This window comes from Dermacentor silvarum, chromosome 1, assembly GCF_013339745.2.
Source record: "Dermacentor silvarum isolate Dsil-2018 chromosome 1, BIME_Dsil_1.4, whole genome shotgun sequence".
In the NCBI taxonomy this organism is placed as follows: domain Eukaryota; kingdom Metazoa; phylum Arthropoda; class Arachnida; order Ixodida; family Ixodidae; genus Dermacentor; species Dermacentor silvarum.
In genome coordinates, this window is record NC_051154.1 from 204,651,310 (window position 1) to 204,672,904 (window position 21,595).

Here is a 21,595-nt window from a genome sequence, read left to right on the forward strand (position 1 = left end):
ATCGGTGAGATTACGAGACGCTATCATCGTACACAAGCACTGTCTGCGACCGCGCTTACGTAACAGTTTTGCAAACAAAGGCGCAGTTGATCCGAAAATGTGTTTTCTTTCGAGCTTGAAGAAGCACAAGCTCATGTGTTAGCAAACCAAAGCTAAACTTCGAGTGTTCGATTTGCCTACAATGGAAGAATACAAATCAGCTTTGAAACACCAAGTCAAAGAAAGCTTGAGAATACCCCATTTCAGCATTTATGCAGCGATGGTGAGGAAATCAGTATATTAAAGTCAAATAAAGCAAAAACAGGGGCGCTATAACGTAAAATGATTCCAAACTGTTTTGATTCCAATTTCTGCAATCAGACTCGACGATTAGTCAAAACATTTTGGGCCCCTCCCAACTTCGCCTGTCGATCATGCGACGTCACGAAAACCGCGATTGCTCCCCATATGATATAACGTGTACACACTGATTATGCATGATTAAACCACACAAAAGAAAAATACTCATTCCTGATTCGACGCCTTTTCACCATTAGCCCTCTGCTATTGGTCCGATGTTTTCTGGATACGCCCACTTCGCCTGCCTGTTACGCGACCTCACAAAACCGCGAAAACTCACCACGTCAATATGACCTGTACGCCAAAAAAAATTCATTAATATGCTGAACAAAACTGAAAATTTTTCTGAATAGCCACAGACTGCCCCGTTCTGAAAAGAATAGAAGATGGCTGCCCGCCGATCGCTCCGGCCCTCGCGACTCTTACCTGCCGGTGAGCATGTATTTATTTGCGCATGATAAACCTTTTTGCGTGGCAGTAAAACATTATCGAGCCCTTTCGGCATACATACGACATCGCTCTGCCAACTCTTCCTTGCTGAGGATCCGTTTTAGCGGTATTCTTATCTTTCCGTTGCACACCGCTGCGATTTTCGACCAGCCACCGCAATCTAAGTAAGGCGAAGCATACCAATTGGAGAGGCCGGCACCCCCCTCTTCATGCGGTTATCTATTTTCACTGTGCTGACTCGGCCCCATCGAAATCCTCTCCACTAGAGCGTGCTCCTCGCCTCTTGTCAGCCAATTAGATAAGAAAAACCGCTGAATGTAGACAATGTTATTGGTTTTGAAAGCGAACAAAGATGACCTGCTACAAACGAGGAGAGTGTTTGATTGGGTTATTCAGACAACGCTGCGGGTCACCGCCCGATCCTTGCGTCGGTGGTTACGTAAATTTGACGTCAGGAGTTTGGAATCAAAACAGTTTGGAATCAGTTTACGTTACAGCACCCCAGCATGGCATTATATACTTATTGACTTACTGCATTAGATTGAAATGCGAAGCAGGTGAGTGAAAGACACAGTTATAAATTCAAAGCCCACTAATTTTGCATATTTATATAACTTGTAACATTAATATTACATGACAAAATATTAGTAAACTTGAGATTTGTCTGGGAGGTATCTACAGACAAATCCCAAGATGTACTAAAGAAAGGTAAGGCGCTGCATTTAGGTGTTTATAGGATAATCTAACTTATGATAAGGAGCGTAATAGAGCTCCAAAAATATCGCGAGAGAATGCTGTCACAGCGGGCAACACATTAGCTAGCACTACCGCCTACATACAATGTGATTTCGAAAGCCCTGGCTCACCTGAGCAACATTTATTGTTCGAACAGATTGAGCACTAGTTATTTGATGTGGCCGTGTTGGCCAAATTGCTGTACAATAGACCCCATAAGAATTGGTTAAGTGTAAATAGACCATGGTGGTTACCTTGTCAACAGGCCGTTGCCTACCCAGCTTTTTAGCATGGCGTACAGGAACGACTTGTTTACATTCTCGGTGTTTGACAGCACCCGCTACAACAGAAAAAAGAGCAATGAATTCGCGTATGGATCTAGCACTTATAAATGTATTGTGCATTCGCCTATCTACGAGTAGGTTATGTGTGCTAGCTATCTTTGTTACGGTGCGCCTTAAGGTTCTAGTCTCCGCCTCTCATAACTGTTTCATTAACTACTGAAAATGACAAAGTGAGTATGTGAGTAATGCACTGAAAAAAATCAGTGTGAAAAAAAAAAACTGAGCCAAAATATATTTCGTATCGACTCGGCAATGCTTGCGAACCAAAAGGCACTCGGCAGAGTGCATGAGCACTGAAACAAAATGAATAATAATAATAATAATAATAATAATAATAATAATAATAATAATAATAATAATAATAATAATAATAATAATAATAATAATAATAATAATAATAATAATAATAATAATAAAATCTAGAAAACTCGGGCGCGCGTTGCCGATGTGCCCAAGACAAAAGACGTGCTTCTGAAGGACATCTGGACAATGAGAAGTCGTCGTGTCTGCTACGAAAGGATTGCCCGAAATATAATTATGCTACGTGCTTCAGGGGCGAACCACACGTTTGTGTTGGGCTCCATGAGGATTTCAGCATGCGATTACATAACGTCTGGACAAGTAATTACGATCGGCAAAATACCTTTCCTCCGCAGCTGACAATGAAGGGGACGAAAACACAGGTGCTTTCTTCGTCACTCCTCTACAATATGCTCAGAATATCTGCGCTTAGAGCACAACTCTGATCCAAAATTTAGGTCCATGCAAACTATCGAAATCTCTGAAGCCCTCTTACCTCAACAGTGTCGGGGGTCACGGCGATTAGAAATGGCTTGGGGCCATAAAAGGCAACCGTAACGTCCTGGTCATGGATTTGATAAAACACGGAATCCAAATAGTTGAATAACTCTGTGGAAAGTAGCGCAAGCACGTATTAAGATAACATTCAATGAAACAAATTTAACATTTGCTTTACCATCGAGACATGTATAACTAACATTATGCGCGATAGTTATGCCATCGAATAAGGTTATTCGGTGACAAGGAATCTGTCACGCAACCAGTGCAACACTGGGAGGAAAATGCCTTTAGAAGATCACGTGCGCAGTAAAAAAGTGAAATCGTCCAAGAAGGTTCACTCGGAAGGCCGGATCGTCCAACCAGAGAGTCACGTTGCAGCTAATACATTTAACTACTGCCCCATCTCTAACGGTGCCACTCTACAACTCGCCACCGATACATTCAGTCTGCGAGATTCGTGGTTCGCGGGAATGTTTGCTTTCTCCTTCGCATCGCGAGGCGATCACTGAGTGCGGGCGCCTATCACCAATATTTGGGGTTGGTAATACGCTTAGCACTCAGTGATGCCTCATTTCTTGCTGAGAATTATAGTACCTCAGCTTGTGACCTTGTCTATAGTGTGGATAATCACAGTGAAAAGACGTTGCAATGTCCCTCGTTTGGCGTCACTGAAGCATCCGGCGTCTATTTCTCTTTGATTCTTTATTTGCTGATACCAATGTCAAGTTGGACAAAAAAACACGAAAGCAACTGAGCGCGAAGCAAAAGAAGAGAATAAAGGTGGCAGTTGCACTCACTGGCTGGTACTTCCAGCGACGAGTCCATCGAGGCGACGCGTTGCCACAAATCCAGGAGCAAGCAGAAAGGAAAGCGCTCGTACGGATGCGGAATGTTCCATAGGCAAGCGTAGGCACGAATCGTGCGGGCCAGCATCCGTGCGCAGTAGAAGAGCACCGCGATCGCCGCTATGGATACGCAGGCCGAAACGATTCGGCTGTGCAGCAGGGGCTTGTACACCGGTGGTACGGGCTCCATGGCACCTCGCGGCTGAAGCTCGCGATCACTGGAGTCTCAAAGAGTTTTGCGATCAGTGGCGTTTTGGTTCCAACTATTTAGGCCGTCCAGAACGGGAAACGCTTCCTGAACTCATTCGGCGCAGCTGCTTAAGGTCCCACGCGCCTCTCGGTTTTTGAAAGTCAACTGGCTGATCGGATAGCGTTCTCGCTTCTTTTATGCGCTTTTGCTGTTTCGACGGGCGCGGCTCGTCGCACGGGAAAGGTGTTGGCGGAGGCGGGCGAGGAGGTACGCGCGAGCCGATCTCCCGGTTCGCTGTCCCCCAGCGATGACAAGGCGGCACCTTCTGCACCTCCTCGGAGAAAGTGAAAGCTTGAACAGCCGTTACGCGCGTAGTCAGCGCAATCACGGGCGCGTGCTCGCTCGTATCGCCATTCTCACCTGGGGAAAAATCGGGTGGCCTTGAATGCGCGCGTATGTGACCCCTCGCTCTCGTCGAGAATGCCCCTTTCTCGCGCAACCTTCTCGCACCTGCACCAGCGACCTTTGGTTCCCAACTCCCCCTCCCAATCCCCTCCCGACTCTCGATTCACCTTTCACGGGCATGCACTTGACACCGGTAAGTGGACACGCGGCACCCAGCTCGGTGGTGCGTGCGAGTGCACAGCCCCAGCCGACTTTGGCGTTGCATAACCTCGCTGCCTATACAGAGCACGCCACTTGCAGACGCGGCTGTGCGGTGGAGAGCGTGGCGTGCGTCACTGGACCCAAGTCGGGCACGCCTTTGCCCTTTCTATAGGGAGCATCTTTTGAGGTTCGTGACGCCGTGATTTGAAACACGCGTGCTCTTGGCCTCTGGCCACCGAAGAGCGGTCGTTTCTTTGCGGCTTTAAAATATTTATTAGCTGACGGAAGCTGGCCCCCGTACATCAGTCGCTTCAATGATCCGCGGCCGTATGAGCGGGAGCGCGTCGAGCGTCATTCATTTGAAAGGCTTTTCGTCCATCAACGCGACGCGCTCGGCCCCTGGTAACACCGTGCCCTTGATAAATATGCTTCTTTGCTTGATTTGTCGGACAAATCTCCCAAGCCTGTTTACTCTTGACTGCGTTAACATGGCGTCGTGACTCACTACTTGATCGATAAATCAGCTCGCATTTTCTACCGCAAAGGTGTTGCAGTGTATTTATAAACGGAGTTTTCTCTCTCGACATGCGTCGTAAATATTTGTAGTGCAACGGTAACACCATCCCGCTATAGCAAGCTTGATAAGGGTAGAGGAAAGCAGTGTCTTCTGGTGTCTCTAACGTTATGGAGCTGTCGTAACCATGGAAAAATCGAATAGTTGGGGTAAGAGTAAACTGAAGTGCAAAATTTGTGAGGAGTGTATTGAAATGGATTCAGAAGTAGGCCGATAGTCGTAGTTCTTTATTATGTCTTATATGTTAACCGTAGCTATAGATATAGTTTCTGCGTAATCAAAGGTAGCCAAAGCTTATTTTTATTTTTCTACATCACACATGAACAGTCATTCATGGGAAAATCTCCCACAAAGTTTGTTACAAAGAGGGCTTCAGGCAATTTTATACAACGAGCTACATGGCCCAAAAGTTATGGTGGTATGACAGAAACGTCATTTCTGACATCACTGGTGATGTCACTGGTGATTTCGGTGGAAATGCCGCAAGGAACCTGTATTCAGAAATAGACTGTGCTAACGTGTGCGCCAAGTGGCTTGCGTTTTAAGCTATAAATCTGTGTGAGATAATCTCAAAACGCCGTCCTTGGTTAGCCCACATTGTTGTGCACAATATTAGCCAGGTAATTATGGATTCCTGAACGTGCGAACCGGACCTGTCATCTCCGAGATTTCACCTGCCCATTGTCATGAACGAAATTCGACAAACGGTGACTTGAAGACACAGAAGACGAGGTAGAATTGGTGGTGAATAAGAGGGTGCCAAAAATTATAACTGTGGCTATAAACCGCGCAAAAATAAAGAACATGTGTGCTTAGAGGAAGGGAAGTCGCTGACTTTCGACTAAAGTTGTTTTGGCATACTGGCACGCGCATAAATATATAGGCAATATATCATCATTATCACGCACGCACGCACGCACGCACGCACGCACGCACGCACGCACGCACGCACGCACGCACGCACGCACGCACGCACGCACGCACGCACGCACGCACGCACGCACGCGCACACACACACACACACACACACACACACACACACACACACACACACACACACACACACACACCACACACACACACACACACACACACACACACACACACACACACACACACTTTTAGAGAGCAGCTCGTAGGCGCCCGTTGTTGCATGGGTTGAGCGTCGACGTCCCTCGGCGTAACCGCGCGAACGCGCTCGTGCCACTTCTCGCGCCTTCGTCGTCGTCTTCTTCCACAGCTGGCTCCGATCATGATCCCAGCGTTCCCATACTGCCCCTCGCTCTGCGAAGGCACTGATAGCACTCGCCTACTGCCAGTCGGTGCGGTGATTTCGGTCTCAAATTCTTTGTCTCAATTTATGGCGAAATGAAAACACGTATACAGCGGCGCTCGAATTTCACACTAGGAATTTTTTTTCTCGGCTCTTCACGCTCGCAGCACATGCGTTTGACTCTTCTTTCTTTCAATTTGCGCCGCTGCGGTCACCTCGAGCATCTTCCACCATCAGTTAGAACAATCTTGCCGCTATTAGCCCTGGAATTCTAATTACTGTCGTCAGTTTGAATTCTTGCCTAATCCCTCATAGTGGGCATGAACCACATGTTTCTCGGCTAACATTAACAAATATGCGATATGTTAAAGTTGTTCCTTCTGTACCCAAACTACTCCAAAATAACGAGAGAATGACTGGAAAGGACTGCTGCTTTTTTTCGATGGAAGGTCATTCAAAAACACGCAATCTTCAAGAACTAGACCTGCAGATGCTTCGCTTAGTGCTCAGATGCTATATAGTTTTGCAACAATGAGTACTCCGAATCCAATTACAGAAATGCAAGCCACTGCTTTAAAGCTGTTTTGTGCTGGATACAGGATACGTATGCGTAAACTTTGGGAAGTCGGCAGATAAACGATGTATAGTTTAAAATGACTACAGAAAGCCATAGCCCAGTATAGTTCCGTTGTGTTCATATTCATAGATAAATGCGAAAGATTAATTTGTCTATTAATATTACCACGTATAAAATCCACAGGTTCATACTTGTGCACATGAGGAATGAACCCTTTCATTGGTCTCTTTCAAACGTCATGTACACCGCACCACAGCAGGGGAGGAGCAAATGTGATTCACGCCAAACTTACCCGACTTTAAACGCCGGACTTCCTCGCAAAGCGGACTTCCCCTCTGTAGGAGGTGACACTACAAGGCTTGTTGATTAGTGACCAGTTTTAGCACATGAAGGACGAGAGTTTTAAAAATCGAGATTCGTGCTTCAGCACACGCCCAAAGCTACAGTTGCCTAAAAAAGACTGGTCAAGGATTTATTCAGGGACAATACCGCCACCGATGCCACCTGAAGATCGTCAAGCCAAATCAAGCCAGGCGAGTAGTTCTGGGCTGTACCAACAAAAAGCTCTTAGGCTAGAATTGTTCGTAAGAAAAGATTGCAACCAATGCTGATTCCTGATTCTGATACTGGAACACCAATGCATTTCTCCGCAAAGTTCGAGAATAATTATCTATAAACTGGTGTCATCCTGAGAATCCGTTCCTTGTGCCTAGCGAACTCAACGGCTAGAATTTTGAAATTGCAATATGGGCCGTAAGGTAATTATTTAAAAACTTAATTAGTGAATGTTTCTTAATTAGTTGATTATGCAGTTGAAGTTTTGTGCAACTAATGTCCGCCGCTTCGAGTACACCATCTCAAGAACAATAATTGCTCCATCTGCCACAGGCAGCCTTTAAAAATTTTGAAAATATTTGCTGTATGTGTCCTGTATGTGTCCTCGCAAGAGTTTTATGTGGTTTGTAAAGCGAGCCGATACCGCGTGCAGTTCAATCCTGATAGTCGTAAAAACGCAATCGCATTACAGTCGCTCAGGTGAAGTCCGTTTATCTAGGTTTTTTCCTTCTTCCTCCGCCGGTGTCTCTTAAAGTAGCCGTAGTGGTGGCTCTCCCACATCGATGCATCGCAGGGTGAGAAAACACAAAGCAGATTTACAAGAGAATGAACATTTACAAAGGACAAAGGACATATTGCCCAATAGAATCTGCAGTAGGTCTCCGTGGTCGCGTGGATCGCGTGGTAAGGATGACTGACTGATCACGTGTTTGACAGAGGTGTTGAAGCGTTGATGACGCATCGCTATGCTATGGAATACAGCGATGGTTAGAGAGCAAACAAGATTAGCCTATATCCTAGTTGGCATTAACAGGAAAAAAATGGAGCTGGACAGGTATTGTAAAGCGTAGGGCAAATAAGTGGCAGTGATCTGTTAAAGTTGCAGACTGGATGCCAGGGGAATAGATGGGAGCTTGTGTTTGCAGTTAAGCAGAGGGTATAAAGAATCAGATAAGTGGGAAATAAAATACAGTTGCCCGCATCATGTGTTACATAGCACACCATTGAAATTCAAGAAAGCTTTGCTTAACGTATATCCCAAGAAGTGTGTTGGATCTGCCGTATTTATTTCTTTTGGCTTAGCTACCAACACTACACGCTTTCGCTCTGAAAATGGTTGGGCAATCGGGCAACCTTTCAGCAAGTTGTGGTTGAATGTAGCACCTCAAAATGCTTTTAGAAGCTCCGTTCCACTGTTATGGTAAAGTGTGAACGCTAGCACGTACACGTTCTAACTAAAGCTCGCAACTGTTGCTATGTTAACCCGCCGTAGTTGCTCAGTGGCTATGGTATTGGGCTGCTGAGCACGAGGTCGCGGGATCGAATCCCGGCCACGGCGGCCGCATTTCGATGGGGGGAAATGCGAAAACACCCGTGTACTTAGATATTGGTGCACGTTAAAGAACCCCAGGTGGTCCAAATTTCCCGAGTCCCCCACTACGGCGTGCCTCATAATCAGAAGTGGTTTTGGCATGTAAAACCCCATAATTTAATTAATTTTTATTGCTATGTTACACAGTTCCTGTGAGACTGAATTTCTTCTGCAAAAAATACTGTTAGATATATACGGGGCTACACATTTTATGAAATAAGCTTGTGATTGATGAATTGCTAGTTTGATAACTATTAGTGGGATCGAATACACTTCTGTAGATTCAGGTAAGGGTGCCGCCTAGAAATTCTGCGTGCATTTGTCTCAGGTTGTCTTCGTTCCTCAGTCTCCCTACGCGCCATCGGTTGTAGGAGAGAACCAAGTGCCATTGCTGTACGCCGGGAGAAGTTCCAGGGATAGCAAAGCTGCAAAACGCAGGCCCGTATCAGTATAGCAAAAAAGGCAAATGTGTAGCGGTTTTCTAAAGGCCGTAACTTCAACATTGTCGATGATGTAACGTTAAAGACAGCAGCATGATCACGTGATCTAGTTGAGCCGCCTTCAATGTCATCAGTGTACACCACCGAAACCGATTCACTGGTCAATTTTTCGAATGAAGATGAGATAATCTTCGGCTGATAACCTCAATTGACGTCGAGCAGTGCTTCAAACCTTTCCTTTCAGGCAAAACAAAAGTCGTTTCGCAGACATCATTGGCGCGCTCGTTGAGCATTCTCCTCGTGCCATGTAGACATCAAAAGCACACGCATCCTCATTCCAACAAGGTATGTAATTGCCAAAGCGTTCCTCGTAGAGAGTACGCAACAGCAACCGCTGTTACAGCACGCGATCGCCCTATTGAAACGTACGCGCTCACAATTTCTTAACCGTATCACGCAGGCGCCGACCACCGAACCGTTCAGCGCCGTATGACGCAGTGTGATGCGGAAATGAGCGATATTACACGTGTGCGCACTATAGACACGGTCCATTGCAGCTGTCCTCTGTTCGAATGTTTCACAAGACGCGTTGAATTGCCGTACCTTACATCCGAGTTTTCGTGTTTTCTTTTCCTTGTAGAACGGTGCCACAAGAAAAGTGGGGAAGAACATGTTTTACCGTTTAGTTGAGTAAAACGCCAAATGCAGTTATTCTCACTGTTCCGCACCCCCGTTTGATGCTATGAACATTATTTCCAGTTAGACGATTAACAATTAACACAGTGCAAGTGTATTGTGGTACCACGGCAGCGTTGAAGAGCTACGAAGTGGAACTGCTGTGTCTGTCCAACAGTTCTTTGCATTACGATGTCCTCATGATCGTGCGTCCTTCTCATACCACACCCTCACCGCACCAGCTTCAACATATGCCGAATAGATACAGAACTGGCACCTCGAGGAATTGAACCCGGGCCACCGAGGCAATATGCAGTATACTGCACATTGCCGTCTTTCTGCATACTTCCGGCGTATGCCTGAAATATGCAGAAATTTGCAGTATTCACGGAAATATGCAGAAATATGGAGTAATTGATGCTCAGTATATATAGTTTGTCGCTCAGTAGTTTGCGCGGGGTTCAGTACGCGAAGCTGACGCTAAAAGTAGTACGTGGGGTCTGAGCGTCTGAGGTCACAGCAGTATACTGAGTGCTCCAGCTAACGCTAGTGTAGCTTAAAAAAAGAAGAGAAACAGGTACAGTATACAGTTATAATACCTATGCGGTGTTCGATTATCTCCATCACTCCCATCCACCTAATTTTTCCTTACTAATTACTTGGCTTATTAGAAAAACATCAGTTAAGCAAGTTGACAAACAACAGCTTGGCCAACGTTGGCTGCGACAATGCAACTCGTTCGGAGAGCTGCTTTCAGCGTAGCAGTCATTTTCAACGTTCTTTTCGCAAAAACGGTTCTTCGCACTCTTGGATATCAGTCAAGCGAAGTGTCGTTGTCATGTCGCCGCCACCTGCAGAAATATTCATGGTGCCATTGTTGTTGGCCTGCAGTCATCATACCACCGTTGTCGTTGGATACATTCGGCGTCCGCACGGGACGGCAAGAGTTAGCCCAATGTTTGTGACGTTGGCTGGTAACTCGTTTACTTGTAGTTATTCGAGCCCATATGCGCTGCAGTGGAGAGGACACTGGACACTGGAGAAGAGGCATAATGCAGTTCGCATTCTTGAATGGCCTCGAAAGCAGCGAGTGTGGCCTGCATCTAGTCAGGCGCCCTTGTCTTGCGCAGTCGGTTGTCCACCGCCGGTGTCATCGTGTCCCGAATAGGCGAAAGGAAAGCCTGCCACAATCCCAAGGCATGCTCAGGCGATGATGGCGTTGGACACGCCCATGCATCGAAGCGATGTCGATCCTGCTGTATGTATACGGAAAAATGTTTTCGTCCGAACTGCGCCACCGTACCGCATGTGAGGCGTGAGTAACTGCTGTCGGAGTAATTGCGTTCACACCAAGAGCAATCACTTAGACAATTCTTTTAAGCGAAGCTTTATAGGCTCACAAGTTTCGGTGGCGGCGGCGGTGGTGGTGGTGTCACGCTGAAAAGTGGGCCGATTCTGGTGATGGTGCAGAAAAGATCCAAGCTCAATGGCACATACCCCTGTGGACTCGGGGAGCAAACGCGCCCTTGAACTACCCTCGTCACACATGGCACCCAAAGAAACAAAATCCCCAGCCCTTCTCCTGTTGAGAAAAAGGTGGTAAGCGAAGCTTGTCGTCCTATTCTAGCGTGAGGGCTTCCGAAGCCCAGGCGAAAGGTCAGCGAGGGGCCGCGGACCCCGAGTTGCGGGAGCGTGATGTCGAGGCCAAACGTCAACTAAGAGCCGCCGACCCTCCCTGAGTTTAGGGCAAACGAAGTGGAATGCCTGCGACAGTGTCGTCTTGCCACAAGCTTCGCTTAACCCCTATATCTCGACAGGGGAAGGGCTCTGAATTTTTTTTTTTGCTTTGGCGAACTTTGCAGCCAATGCCTTTATCGGCGAGAAAAAGAAAGGTTCGCTATTATTTTCTCTTTCTTTTTACTAAATGTAAAATATTCGATGTCCGGCCATATACAGGGCAGGCTATCCCAAAATCATAGGTGGGAATAACAACAAAGACTAAAAAAATAACGAAAACAGAGCAATACTGTAAAAAGTCTATAACATAAGGGCAAAACAATAACAGAGCGAGTCTGCATCACGGAGAAATGAAAACAATAGGTTATAAGGCTACAACAACACAAACATAGACATGTCATGTCAGTATAGAGGAAATTAAAATTACATATTAAGTACTGTTCATAAGGAATTTATCAATTCATTGTCTACGAGAAAATCTCGCAAAGCCTTGAGAATAAGTCTCTGTTTGTTGGTGCGCGACCAGGGTCCCCACACGTTTTGCACAGAGAAAGGGTGCCAATACAAACAGTACATAGCACTACGAAAGATCTCTCGCTGCTGCTCATATTGCGGGCAATCAACGAGACAGTGCTCAACCATAGCGTTCATTGTGCTATACTGCGCGTACACAGACGCTGTATTTTTCTTTATACGATGCAAAACGTAAGGCGCATAGGCTACCTCGTAGCGTAAGCGGTAGAAAGTATGTTCGCCTCTCTCAAAGCGGGGGTGCATGCTCAGGTACCATGAGCAGAGTTTGCTCGTTCTTGCGCTGAAACCTGTCGCATACTGACGGTGTCAGCAATAATGATGCGTCTTAACAAACAATCAGGCTGCCTTCTTTGGCGTCGTATAGGTTTTTTTTTTCTGCCATACACTCGATGCTGGCATACAGTAACGTCGTTGGTTGAGTCCCATTTGCGACGGCGCCACAGTTCTAGTCACGACGAATGCGGCTATGTGGCCGCCGCGGCCAGCAATCGAACTCTCAACCTCGTGTTCAGGAGCACAACTCCATAGCTACTGAGATATACCGCGAGGCCAAATAAGTTCATCGCTTGAGTCCAAATGCGCTGCAGCCGCATTCACCACCAAGAAATCCTAAGAATATCACCAGTTTTGAGATATTCAAGTGTGCTACGATATACATTGGCGAATGATAAATGTCACAAAGGGTCTCAACTACTAAAGGAACATCTAAAACGCGTCTTAACTTACAACCAAAGGTCTTGCTCGTCTATAACTGGAGGGGTTCATGCTATTCCAATTAGGTCTATATATGCATGTCTGCACCCCATGTGACAGCTAAAGATATCTACGTCACTTGGCATTGGTATTGCTGTCACGGATGTAAAAAGTGTAGACGTAAAAAAGATATTTGATTTTGCTTGTCCATGAAATTTTCCACGTCTTAACACTCACTTGCTTACAATTTGACGAGGATGACACCACTGCGATACGTTTCCCACTTGTACCTTATGAATCTCAGGACTGTGAACGAAGTCTAAGCGACCTTTAAAACGCTTGTCCACTGAAATGCGGCCACCTTTTTCTGGCTTCCCATCGTATACTTCATCGCATAGTTTGAACTGAGCATCGGAGCTGTCCCTTAGACCTTTTTTTTTTTTTTTTTTTTTTTTTTTTTTTTTTTTTTACAGTTCTGTGTGCTTCTTTAGAACGCGATTACATATGTACACTCTAGCAGGATGCAACAACTTGCATGGACAGTAATATAATGTTTTCGCGTTTCATTGCCCTCGCACACCTGTTATATGTCTTTTTGCGCAAAGCATGAAAAATAAAAATGAGGAGGCTGGCCTTATTGGGGGTACGACAAGCGCACATCATTATTCGTACAAGTTAGTTTTTGCATGTTGAGAGGGCACTTCTTGGTCGTTCGGGCTTAACAGACTTTTAAATGCGTACTAGGTGGCGTGCGCATCTCTGCTTTTTTTGTGTGTGCCTTTTTGTATCCCTGTTTTAGCAGCTGGAGTAGCTTGCGTCCTGGCATTATGAAACTAAAACGCTCGCACTGCTTTAAGTGGCAGCCGTAGTACTCGCTAGTTCAGGAGAACAAGTAAGAGTGACCGTTCCTCCTGTGGTTTCCTCCGTTGTTCATTTCTGTAGCGCCATAATGTGAGTAATTTATACTAATAAAACAACAAAAGCTCGAACAGGAGAGGTCGAAGTGCATTTGGAGCTTCGGTTTTCTACTCTGTTAACGCCTTTGACATAAAAAACTCTCAGGCATGTGCTGTTCCCTGTACGTGCTTACCCTATTTCCCATAGAGGAGAATGATACATCGTACCCCAAGTTTTTTTTTCTTTGCAAATACGGCGCTTTTAAGCTTGCACTTTGTTTTTGGGCGATAAGCACAGGTATAAACAGAAGCTTTTCTTTCTTGATGTTCTCATATAGGCAACCGCCAGTGATCCAGTGATAAAGCAAGATGATTTCGCTGTTTAGATTAAAAGGGTGCAGGTTGAAGAGGACATCCGCGTGCGCATTGAAGATATCACTGTACCGATTACAGAAGGAATTACGCTGGTTTATTTTTTAACAGAAGTACATTTAAGGATCCAAGCCTCCGTGACCTGACTGCTATGGTTTTATGCTGCTACGTACGAAGCGGGCCGCATTACGGTGGGGGTGTGGTGCGAAAATGCTCGTGTACCACGCTGTTTTTGGGTACGGTAAAGAACCCCAGGGGTCAATCTGGTATTCCCCTAAAAAGTTTCTCATAGCTCCCCTTGTGTTGCTTTAGTACGCTAAACCCCCATCAACCAATGAATCAATCAATTCAATCGTCAGACATACTGACACCTCAGAGATTGTGTATCAGAGCTAACACAAGGGCTGCGGAACGAATTAAATGTCGCCGCAGAAATATATTTCTATTGACTCACGGCTATAAAATTATGACAGGAAGTTCGATTCTTTAGTCGTTACAACATCATTCCGACTAATAAAAACCATCAATTCTCGTCGCTCTTTTCCTCGTTTACAAACTTTCCACAGCCGCTGTGACGCCGTTTTGTTTAGTTTAAGAAGAAACAGACACGAAGCGTGTACTGAAGGTATAAGCATAAAATCGGCGAATGCACACATACTTTCTTCAGCAGCCTTGGCGACGCAGAATCCCTTGCTTGCGGCTGATTACGTTGGCTGAGAAGCTTCCGCGTTTAGAGCTGCGCAGCCTTCTAACAAGGTCGGTCGTGCACACTTACTTGTATCCAGACAACTTGCGCCCATATGCCATAAGAATACTAATGGAGCTAAAATGTAGATTTTTTTGCGATTGCTAGTGAAAAGAAGTATAGAGAGGCAGAAATAAGGTATACTTTTATTCCAATTCTCTTTAATTATAGTAGGGTAGCTTTATTTTAAACTCGCCGCGGCGGCTTTGTGGCCATGATGCTCTGCTGCTAAGAAACAGGTCACGGGTTAAATTTTTTGGGGTGGCACCGGAATTTAGAAGAATCTGGAATGAAAAATTCTGCTGTACAGCTGTTTAGGTGTATGTTAAAGAACCCCACATGAACAAAATTGATCTACAGCATTTATACACCCATCAATCTTCCTTTTGAAACTCGACTTGCCGTTCGTGCTATCAATGGTCACCATTGATTTGCTCCTTGCAGTTTTCGTTCAAGTTATGCGCTAGTTAATTAGGCTGCCTATGGCTGAGGTTGGAAGGTTTGCCAGAAAGGACGAGAACTTAACATTATTAGTTTCCTGACAAGAGCAATGACTACAAGAAAGGACATTATTACTATTTACGCGGCACTGCCCTCTGAGGTAGATAGATCCAATTTGAGCAACTCTACAGGCGAAAACAAATAGATTGTTGCCCTATAAGAGGCAGTATTGAGCGAAACTGTTTATGACGCAGCCGTGGAAGTAAAAGAGTGCAATAAGTTGCAATAAAGATATAAATCATATTCACCTTACCGATCTGGCGAGCTTCATCGCTACCCTTCCAGGGGTTATAGAGGCATTAAACGCCTAGCGGGGAACACCTACTTTGGCCTTGACAATGTGTGAGGGATGTATTATTCACCGCCGTTCGTTTTGCAGGCCAGTTACCTGAAAACCTGTCACTTGTATGCACGAAGCAGTTGTTACGATCTTTTCACGGCGCCTTGCTCATCAGAGCTGTTTGATCATGCAAAGCTCGATTGCTATATTATATCTCGCTTCTGCATTCGATTGTCTTAGCCGCGTTTGATGCTTGCGGATGAAGTTCAATCAAACTCCGCCCTTATATGACCAAGGCGGAAGCACTACGTTTCGAGGAAGAATGTAAAAACTTGTTGAAGGGCAGGCAGCAGTAAAGGCAAATGCGGGCGGGTTTCAAGAATGTTTCGGGCATCAGGACAGGGTCTCTATGCAATGTTCCGTGATCAGCTGTTATTACTGAACCCGAACAAAAATAGCTCATCTGGTAATGGTGATGCAGAGGCCACTAATGAGATAGGTCATTAGAATTTTTGCAATAGTGTTTTTCAAAAGCGCATTAATATTGTAAGTAGTGTAAGAAGGTGATGCAGATGACCGTATGAGTCCTCTTGTTCTAAGTTCTACTTCATGGATTGCGAACAGACAAACACTCCGAGGTCAAACATTAGGTCACTCCACCAGATAATAGGTACGGAAAAGTTCACGGTGACTTCCTGGCTTCATATACGCACAACGTCATATTCGCCACGTTCTAGCTTTCCTTCACGCGGTCGTGGTGAGTGACGCAAGCAAAGCTATAATCAGCGTGTTTACGTTTCGGGAGTATATCGCGTTGTCATGCGTAGCGCGCGAATTTTTATGGCTTCGAGGAAGTGCTTAACAAGCATTCGCCGCAGCCTCATTAATAGAGATACAGTGAATGCATTCCGTTGTCATGGCCGCTGGTCCCACGGTGAGGCGTTCCGCGCCGAAGCTCAGTCCGGAGTGCGGCGCACCAGCGCTTGGTGTTGAACCCGACTTTCCACGCTTAACCACCACAAAAGTAGCGCGACGAAAAGGCGCCGCTGCCAGCGCAAGGTCGCTGCTCGTGTGGGCCAGTGGGCGTGCGTACCTTTTCATTCTTCGCGTTCGCGCTGCACCTATTAAGCCGGCCCGTGGCCCTGAGGCTCGGGGCGACGGCTTCTCGGGCACCATACGACGGCCTGCGTATGAAACAAGAACTACCTGGGATGCAACCGGAAATCCTTGAAGGGATTGGTATTTCCGCGCTCGGGTTCGGCACAAGAGAAAAACTCGCCGACCGACGGAGGCGGTGACTTGCGAGCCAAATCTCTGTAGATAGAAGGCCGTTGGCGCACACTGACGTGCCCGGCAAGAACCGTAATCTGCTCTGCCGCTGCGTGCGTGGCGCAATCGGAGCACAGTTCCGTAAATTGCTTTGCGGTACGAGCGTATATATATAAGAGAGAGAGAAAAAGAAAAAGACCAGGCTCAAGGTTGCCTAACGCAAGCCACTCATACTGCTTTCTTGTCCCGAGTGCTTTTCTCGTTGCGTACACACATGTTGTTACGAGTGAGGGCTTTTGTGCAGAGATCGAATTAAACGTTTGTGGTGGTGCATATGTTGTGATAGATTTGTAGCGTGTTGCTTTTCTTCTGCGACCGCCTTGCAATGACTATGGGTTGTGCTTAGAGTGCTCGGAATGAGTTTAAAGTTCGTGACTGGACCTCTCGCGTGCACGTCTACTGAAAATCGCCTTTCACGTCTGTCCTTTCTTTTTAACGAAAAAAAAAAAAACAGATCAGCAGTCCTTGTACAGCCCGAAGGCTGAACTTTGCATATCTACAGCGCTTCTTGTGTAACAGGCGTACAATAACACTGTTTCCATAACAGCATTTGCATACTAAGCATCATAGGCGCCGACTACGGGAGGGGGGGCTCTGCACATCGCAACGTGCATGCAGAGGCCATCAACATATATATAACTAAGTAACCGAAGAGAGGCCAAGGCGGATTCACTCGAAATCACAATCAATAGCAGTCATGCGCAGCAGAGCCTTTACTAGGACTCAGAAAAAAGAAGAAAAGAAGGAGGCTGCAGTTTTGCCGGAAAGGCGGAGCAGTATTAGTGATAGCGAAGCATGAGACAATTACACGAAAAAGATTCTTCCCGTATAAATACGTGTGAGAGCCGCACCCCCAACTTGAAAGCAAATAACTTTTTAAAAATCTAACCGAGAAGCAATCGCGTTGAGCGCTCATTCCGATCGCGCTCCACTGCGAATTTTCCCGCGCAGCGTACTTTCCTGCGTAGCAACTATATAGAAAAAAAAGTCGGTTACAATTTAAGAAGGCAGGAAAGGCGCCCCGCCCTGATCACTGAAGCGCAGCAGCCGATTGCCACCGCGACTAAAGAAATAGACCCGCCGAGGTTGCTCAGGGGCTATAGGCACCGGGCGGCCGTTGTAAGGCGCCACCGGCGCGCCGGCGATATGCTGGCGAACAGCGCCGCGAACGGCACCTGTCAAAGCACTGGCATGTGAAGCAGACGACGGGACGAAGGCGCTCGGTGCTTCCAGTGATTTGGCACTACGGGTTATAAGGGCTGACGCACCGGAAAACGCATTTACGCGTGTCTTCTTTTGAGAAAGGTCGTCACTTGTGCGAGGCAGATCACATTCGTGGCATCAAGTAGTATATAAAGCAGAAAACGAGCGCAAATTGCGGTGCAAATGCACTACGCGAACGGAGCTCACCGCGGCAAGCTAAGACGTGGAACTCCAGCTGTTATGTTCCAGATGTTATTTTGCTGTGCGCGTTAACATTCTCGCGGATTTAGTCATGTAAATAGGCGAAGAACACAACAATTATGGACAGAAAAAAAAGGAGACATACGTCTTCCTTATTCTGTTTCTTGAGTTGCTTCGCCGATCGCACATATGTCAATCGTTCTCTGTCCGTTGTAGTTCTTTTATCTTTGCAATGCTTCCCCATTCTTAATTGCTTATAAACTAGCCCAATCTTCAGTCACGGCCCATTTTATATAGCTTAGCGCGGCGGGAGCCGTCGGTGGCGGCGAGTGTGAACACGCCACTGAGTTGGCGTTCGCCGTCGATGCACAGCACAGTCATTTGCCGGACTCAACCCGAGTTGGGAATTGCTAGGAAGGAAAATGTACATTAAAAGGAAGACTGATACACTGATAAGACGGCAAAATGACTACACGTCTGAGTGTTCGCCTTCGGTGCCCAAGCTCGGGAGCCGTTACAATGCGGAGGCGAAGACAGGCAAGTGGGACACGAAGCTCTTGCGTATGAACGGCTCTTTTATTAACGTTAGAACTAGACCATAGCAAATCAGCGTCGGAAATGTACAGTGCCCAGCGATTGAAGCGCTGGCAGCGCGCGGCTGCCGCCGTTTTTTTTTTTTTTCAAACCACAGGTGAGCGCCGTGGGACCAAATGCAGTCATAATGCGTTACGAAGGTTTTCGCTTTCCCTCTACACCACAATGCATCAGTTTTGTGTCCCCAGCGCTTACAGTCAATGCAAAAAGCGCTGGCCACCATGCGATTCGAGTATCGCGTTTCAATTGCTGAGCACTCAACGCGCTGTTGCCTACAGACCGCACATATACAGACTTTCCGCCTGAAAAACGCGATGCCGCGATGAACAATGGCTAAATTTCATGGCCTAACCAGCTTCAGTCATGTTTCAGTAACTGTTGGTGCACCCAAAAACGCAACATATTTGATCAGACTTTGTTTCACGGCAGCGCCTGCTGCGCGCGGCCCGGCCGCCACATGCCATTACATGCATGGCGCAGCCGCATGAAGGCGCCACCGGTCCAAATTCATCCCGCGCCCGGTGCCTATATAGTGTTGGGCTGCTGAGCACGAGGTCGCGGGATCCAATTCCAGCCACGGCGGCCGCATTTCGATGGGGGTGAAACGCGAAAACACCCGTGTACTTAGATTTAGGTGCCCGTTAAAGAACCCCAGGTGGTCCAAATTTCTGGAGTCCCCCACTACGGCGTGCCTCATAATCAGATCGTTGTTTTGGCACGTAAAACCTTATAATTTAATTTAAAGAAGTAGTCCCGCTGACGCGACTCGGCCTAGCTCGAAGCGCGGGCTGCCCTGTCCTCCGTCAGTGGGGTCACCGGCCGTCCGGCTCATGACTTCAGTCTAGACTGCACGCCCATTGGTGGATGCTTGTGTGCATCCGCCTTTGAGGGGCAAATGCCGCTGCCTTCTAAAGTTGTGGAGGAGGTTGCCATCGCTCTGGCTATTGCTTCTCCCAAATATATATACATTATTAGCGACTCTCAATCGGCTATACGAAATTATGCCAGAGGACGGATATCAGCTGAAGCTGCAAAAATTCTAAACAGTGAAACCAAACTTATATCATCTGAGGAATGTTACGACAAGGAAATCATCTGGTTTCCAGCCCATACAGACTGCGAATCCACCGCCAACCCAAACCTTAACGAGTCTGCCCATCGTGTTGCGCGAGGACTCACTAACCGCGCCCGACTAGGGGGGGCTCTGGCCGAGGAGGAGATAGAACGGATGGATAGCTCTAGACTTTTCTCATTCAGTGACATTACCCAATTCTACAGAAAGTCGAGGTGTATATATCCACCTCCTAACCCAAAATTAAACAAGTCTCAGGCGGTTGACTGGAGGCGACTTCAAACCAGAACTTACACGAACCCGGTACATCTTAACCGCATGTTTCCAGATTTATACCCTGAGGCCAAATGTAAGTTATGTAATGATAGAGTAGCCACCCTAGAACACATACTCTGGGATTGTGAAATAGTTCAGAGGAGAATTGCAGTCCCCCCGGATGACCTAAGGGCGCGGTGGAGAACCGCACTGACTAGCTCTGATCTTCAGGACCAAATTTGGGCCATCCAGCAAGCCCGGGAAGCTACCGAAAGACAGGGTCTCTCTGCTGCCCCCGGCGCGGCCTAGACCCAGGCCATCAATTTGCCGGATATTTATTAAAGTTGACTCACACATTCTAAAGTTGTACACGACTACAGATGGCGAGAGGAGGCGATCGCGGAGGTTTATGGCGGATTTCATACTCGTAGTTGGAAAAATTAGATAAAATGGCCCAGTTCCATCTAAGGCTCGTCATAGTTGCGGCAAAAAAGTGCGGCCCTCACACGAGTCTGTACGTTGGTTATATCGTCTATATAAACTGTAGTAACATTTACTTACTAATTAAAATAACAAACATCGTGCCATGCACGGACCATGTAAACTTGCAAATATCCTGCGGGATGACCACGAACAGTCGCTATCACAATGCTGGCATTATGAAGAACGCCGGCAGTGGGGGCGAATGGTTCGTACAGCTATGCGATTCACCGCGACTCCAAAAATTATATTCATCATCATCATATGCATATTTTTATATCCCCTACAGGACGGCTTCTGTCAGCGATCTCCAATTACCCCTGTCTCTTAACTTAGGCTATGCGATCTGCAACACTTGGGGCGCGGAAAAACAGCCTAAGAAGGAAGACAGCACGCATGAAATTAGCAGCCATCCCTGCTCGCCCTTGAACAGTGCACCCCCCCAATGATTACCAACAATTGGATACGGCACGCGGGCCATGTAAGCGTCAACCGCACACAGTAGTTTGCAGCTGGGGCAGGGCTAGACGAGAAGACGCGTGCTCTCCTCCCCACGCGCGCATTTGATCACGTGAGCTCCAACTAACCCGAATATTGAGCGCGTGGGAAGATAATGTCCATCAAGCCGCCATGCTTTGCGGCTCAGTGTTACGGGCTTTTTCTCGCACCCACAGTGTATGGGTCGCTCACTCGTATGACTTTTGGACTTTATACGGAATATCACGGTGACGACGACAGCGAAAATTTGCCTGGGGTGTCGATACAATTGCTGTCGCAATAAAATGAGAAATAGAAAACAGGCGTCGAGCTCGCTTCTACCGCGGCTGCACACGTTGCAATGTGCACCGGCTACAAACACAGCATGAGCACCAACGACAAAACCAATAGTGGGCCCCTCGCGTGTCGGTACTTCGCCAGAACCCGTCT

The 21,595-nt window shown here is 46.8% G+C and overlaps 1 protein-coding gene across 1 annotated transcript in view; it reads right to left on the reverse strand.

Moving 5' to 3' along the window:
• Positions 1-21,595, reverse strand: part of LOC119436571 (uncharacterized) — a 61,231-nt gene that overhangs the window by 10,754 nt on the left and 28,882 nt on the right. Inside the window, exons 13-15 of the mRNA XM_049658676.1 lie at positions 3,467-3,739; positions 2,665-2,777; positions 1,779-1,864 (exon numbers count right to left, since the gene is read on the reverse strand). Coding sequence (XP_049514633.1) covers positions 1,779-1,864; positions 2,665-2,777; positions 3,467-3,739 — 472 coding nt within the window. The remainder of the gene's footprint in view (positions 1-1,778; positions 1,865-2,664; positions 2,778-3,466; positions 3,740-21,595) is intronic.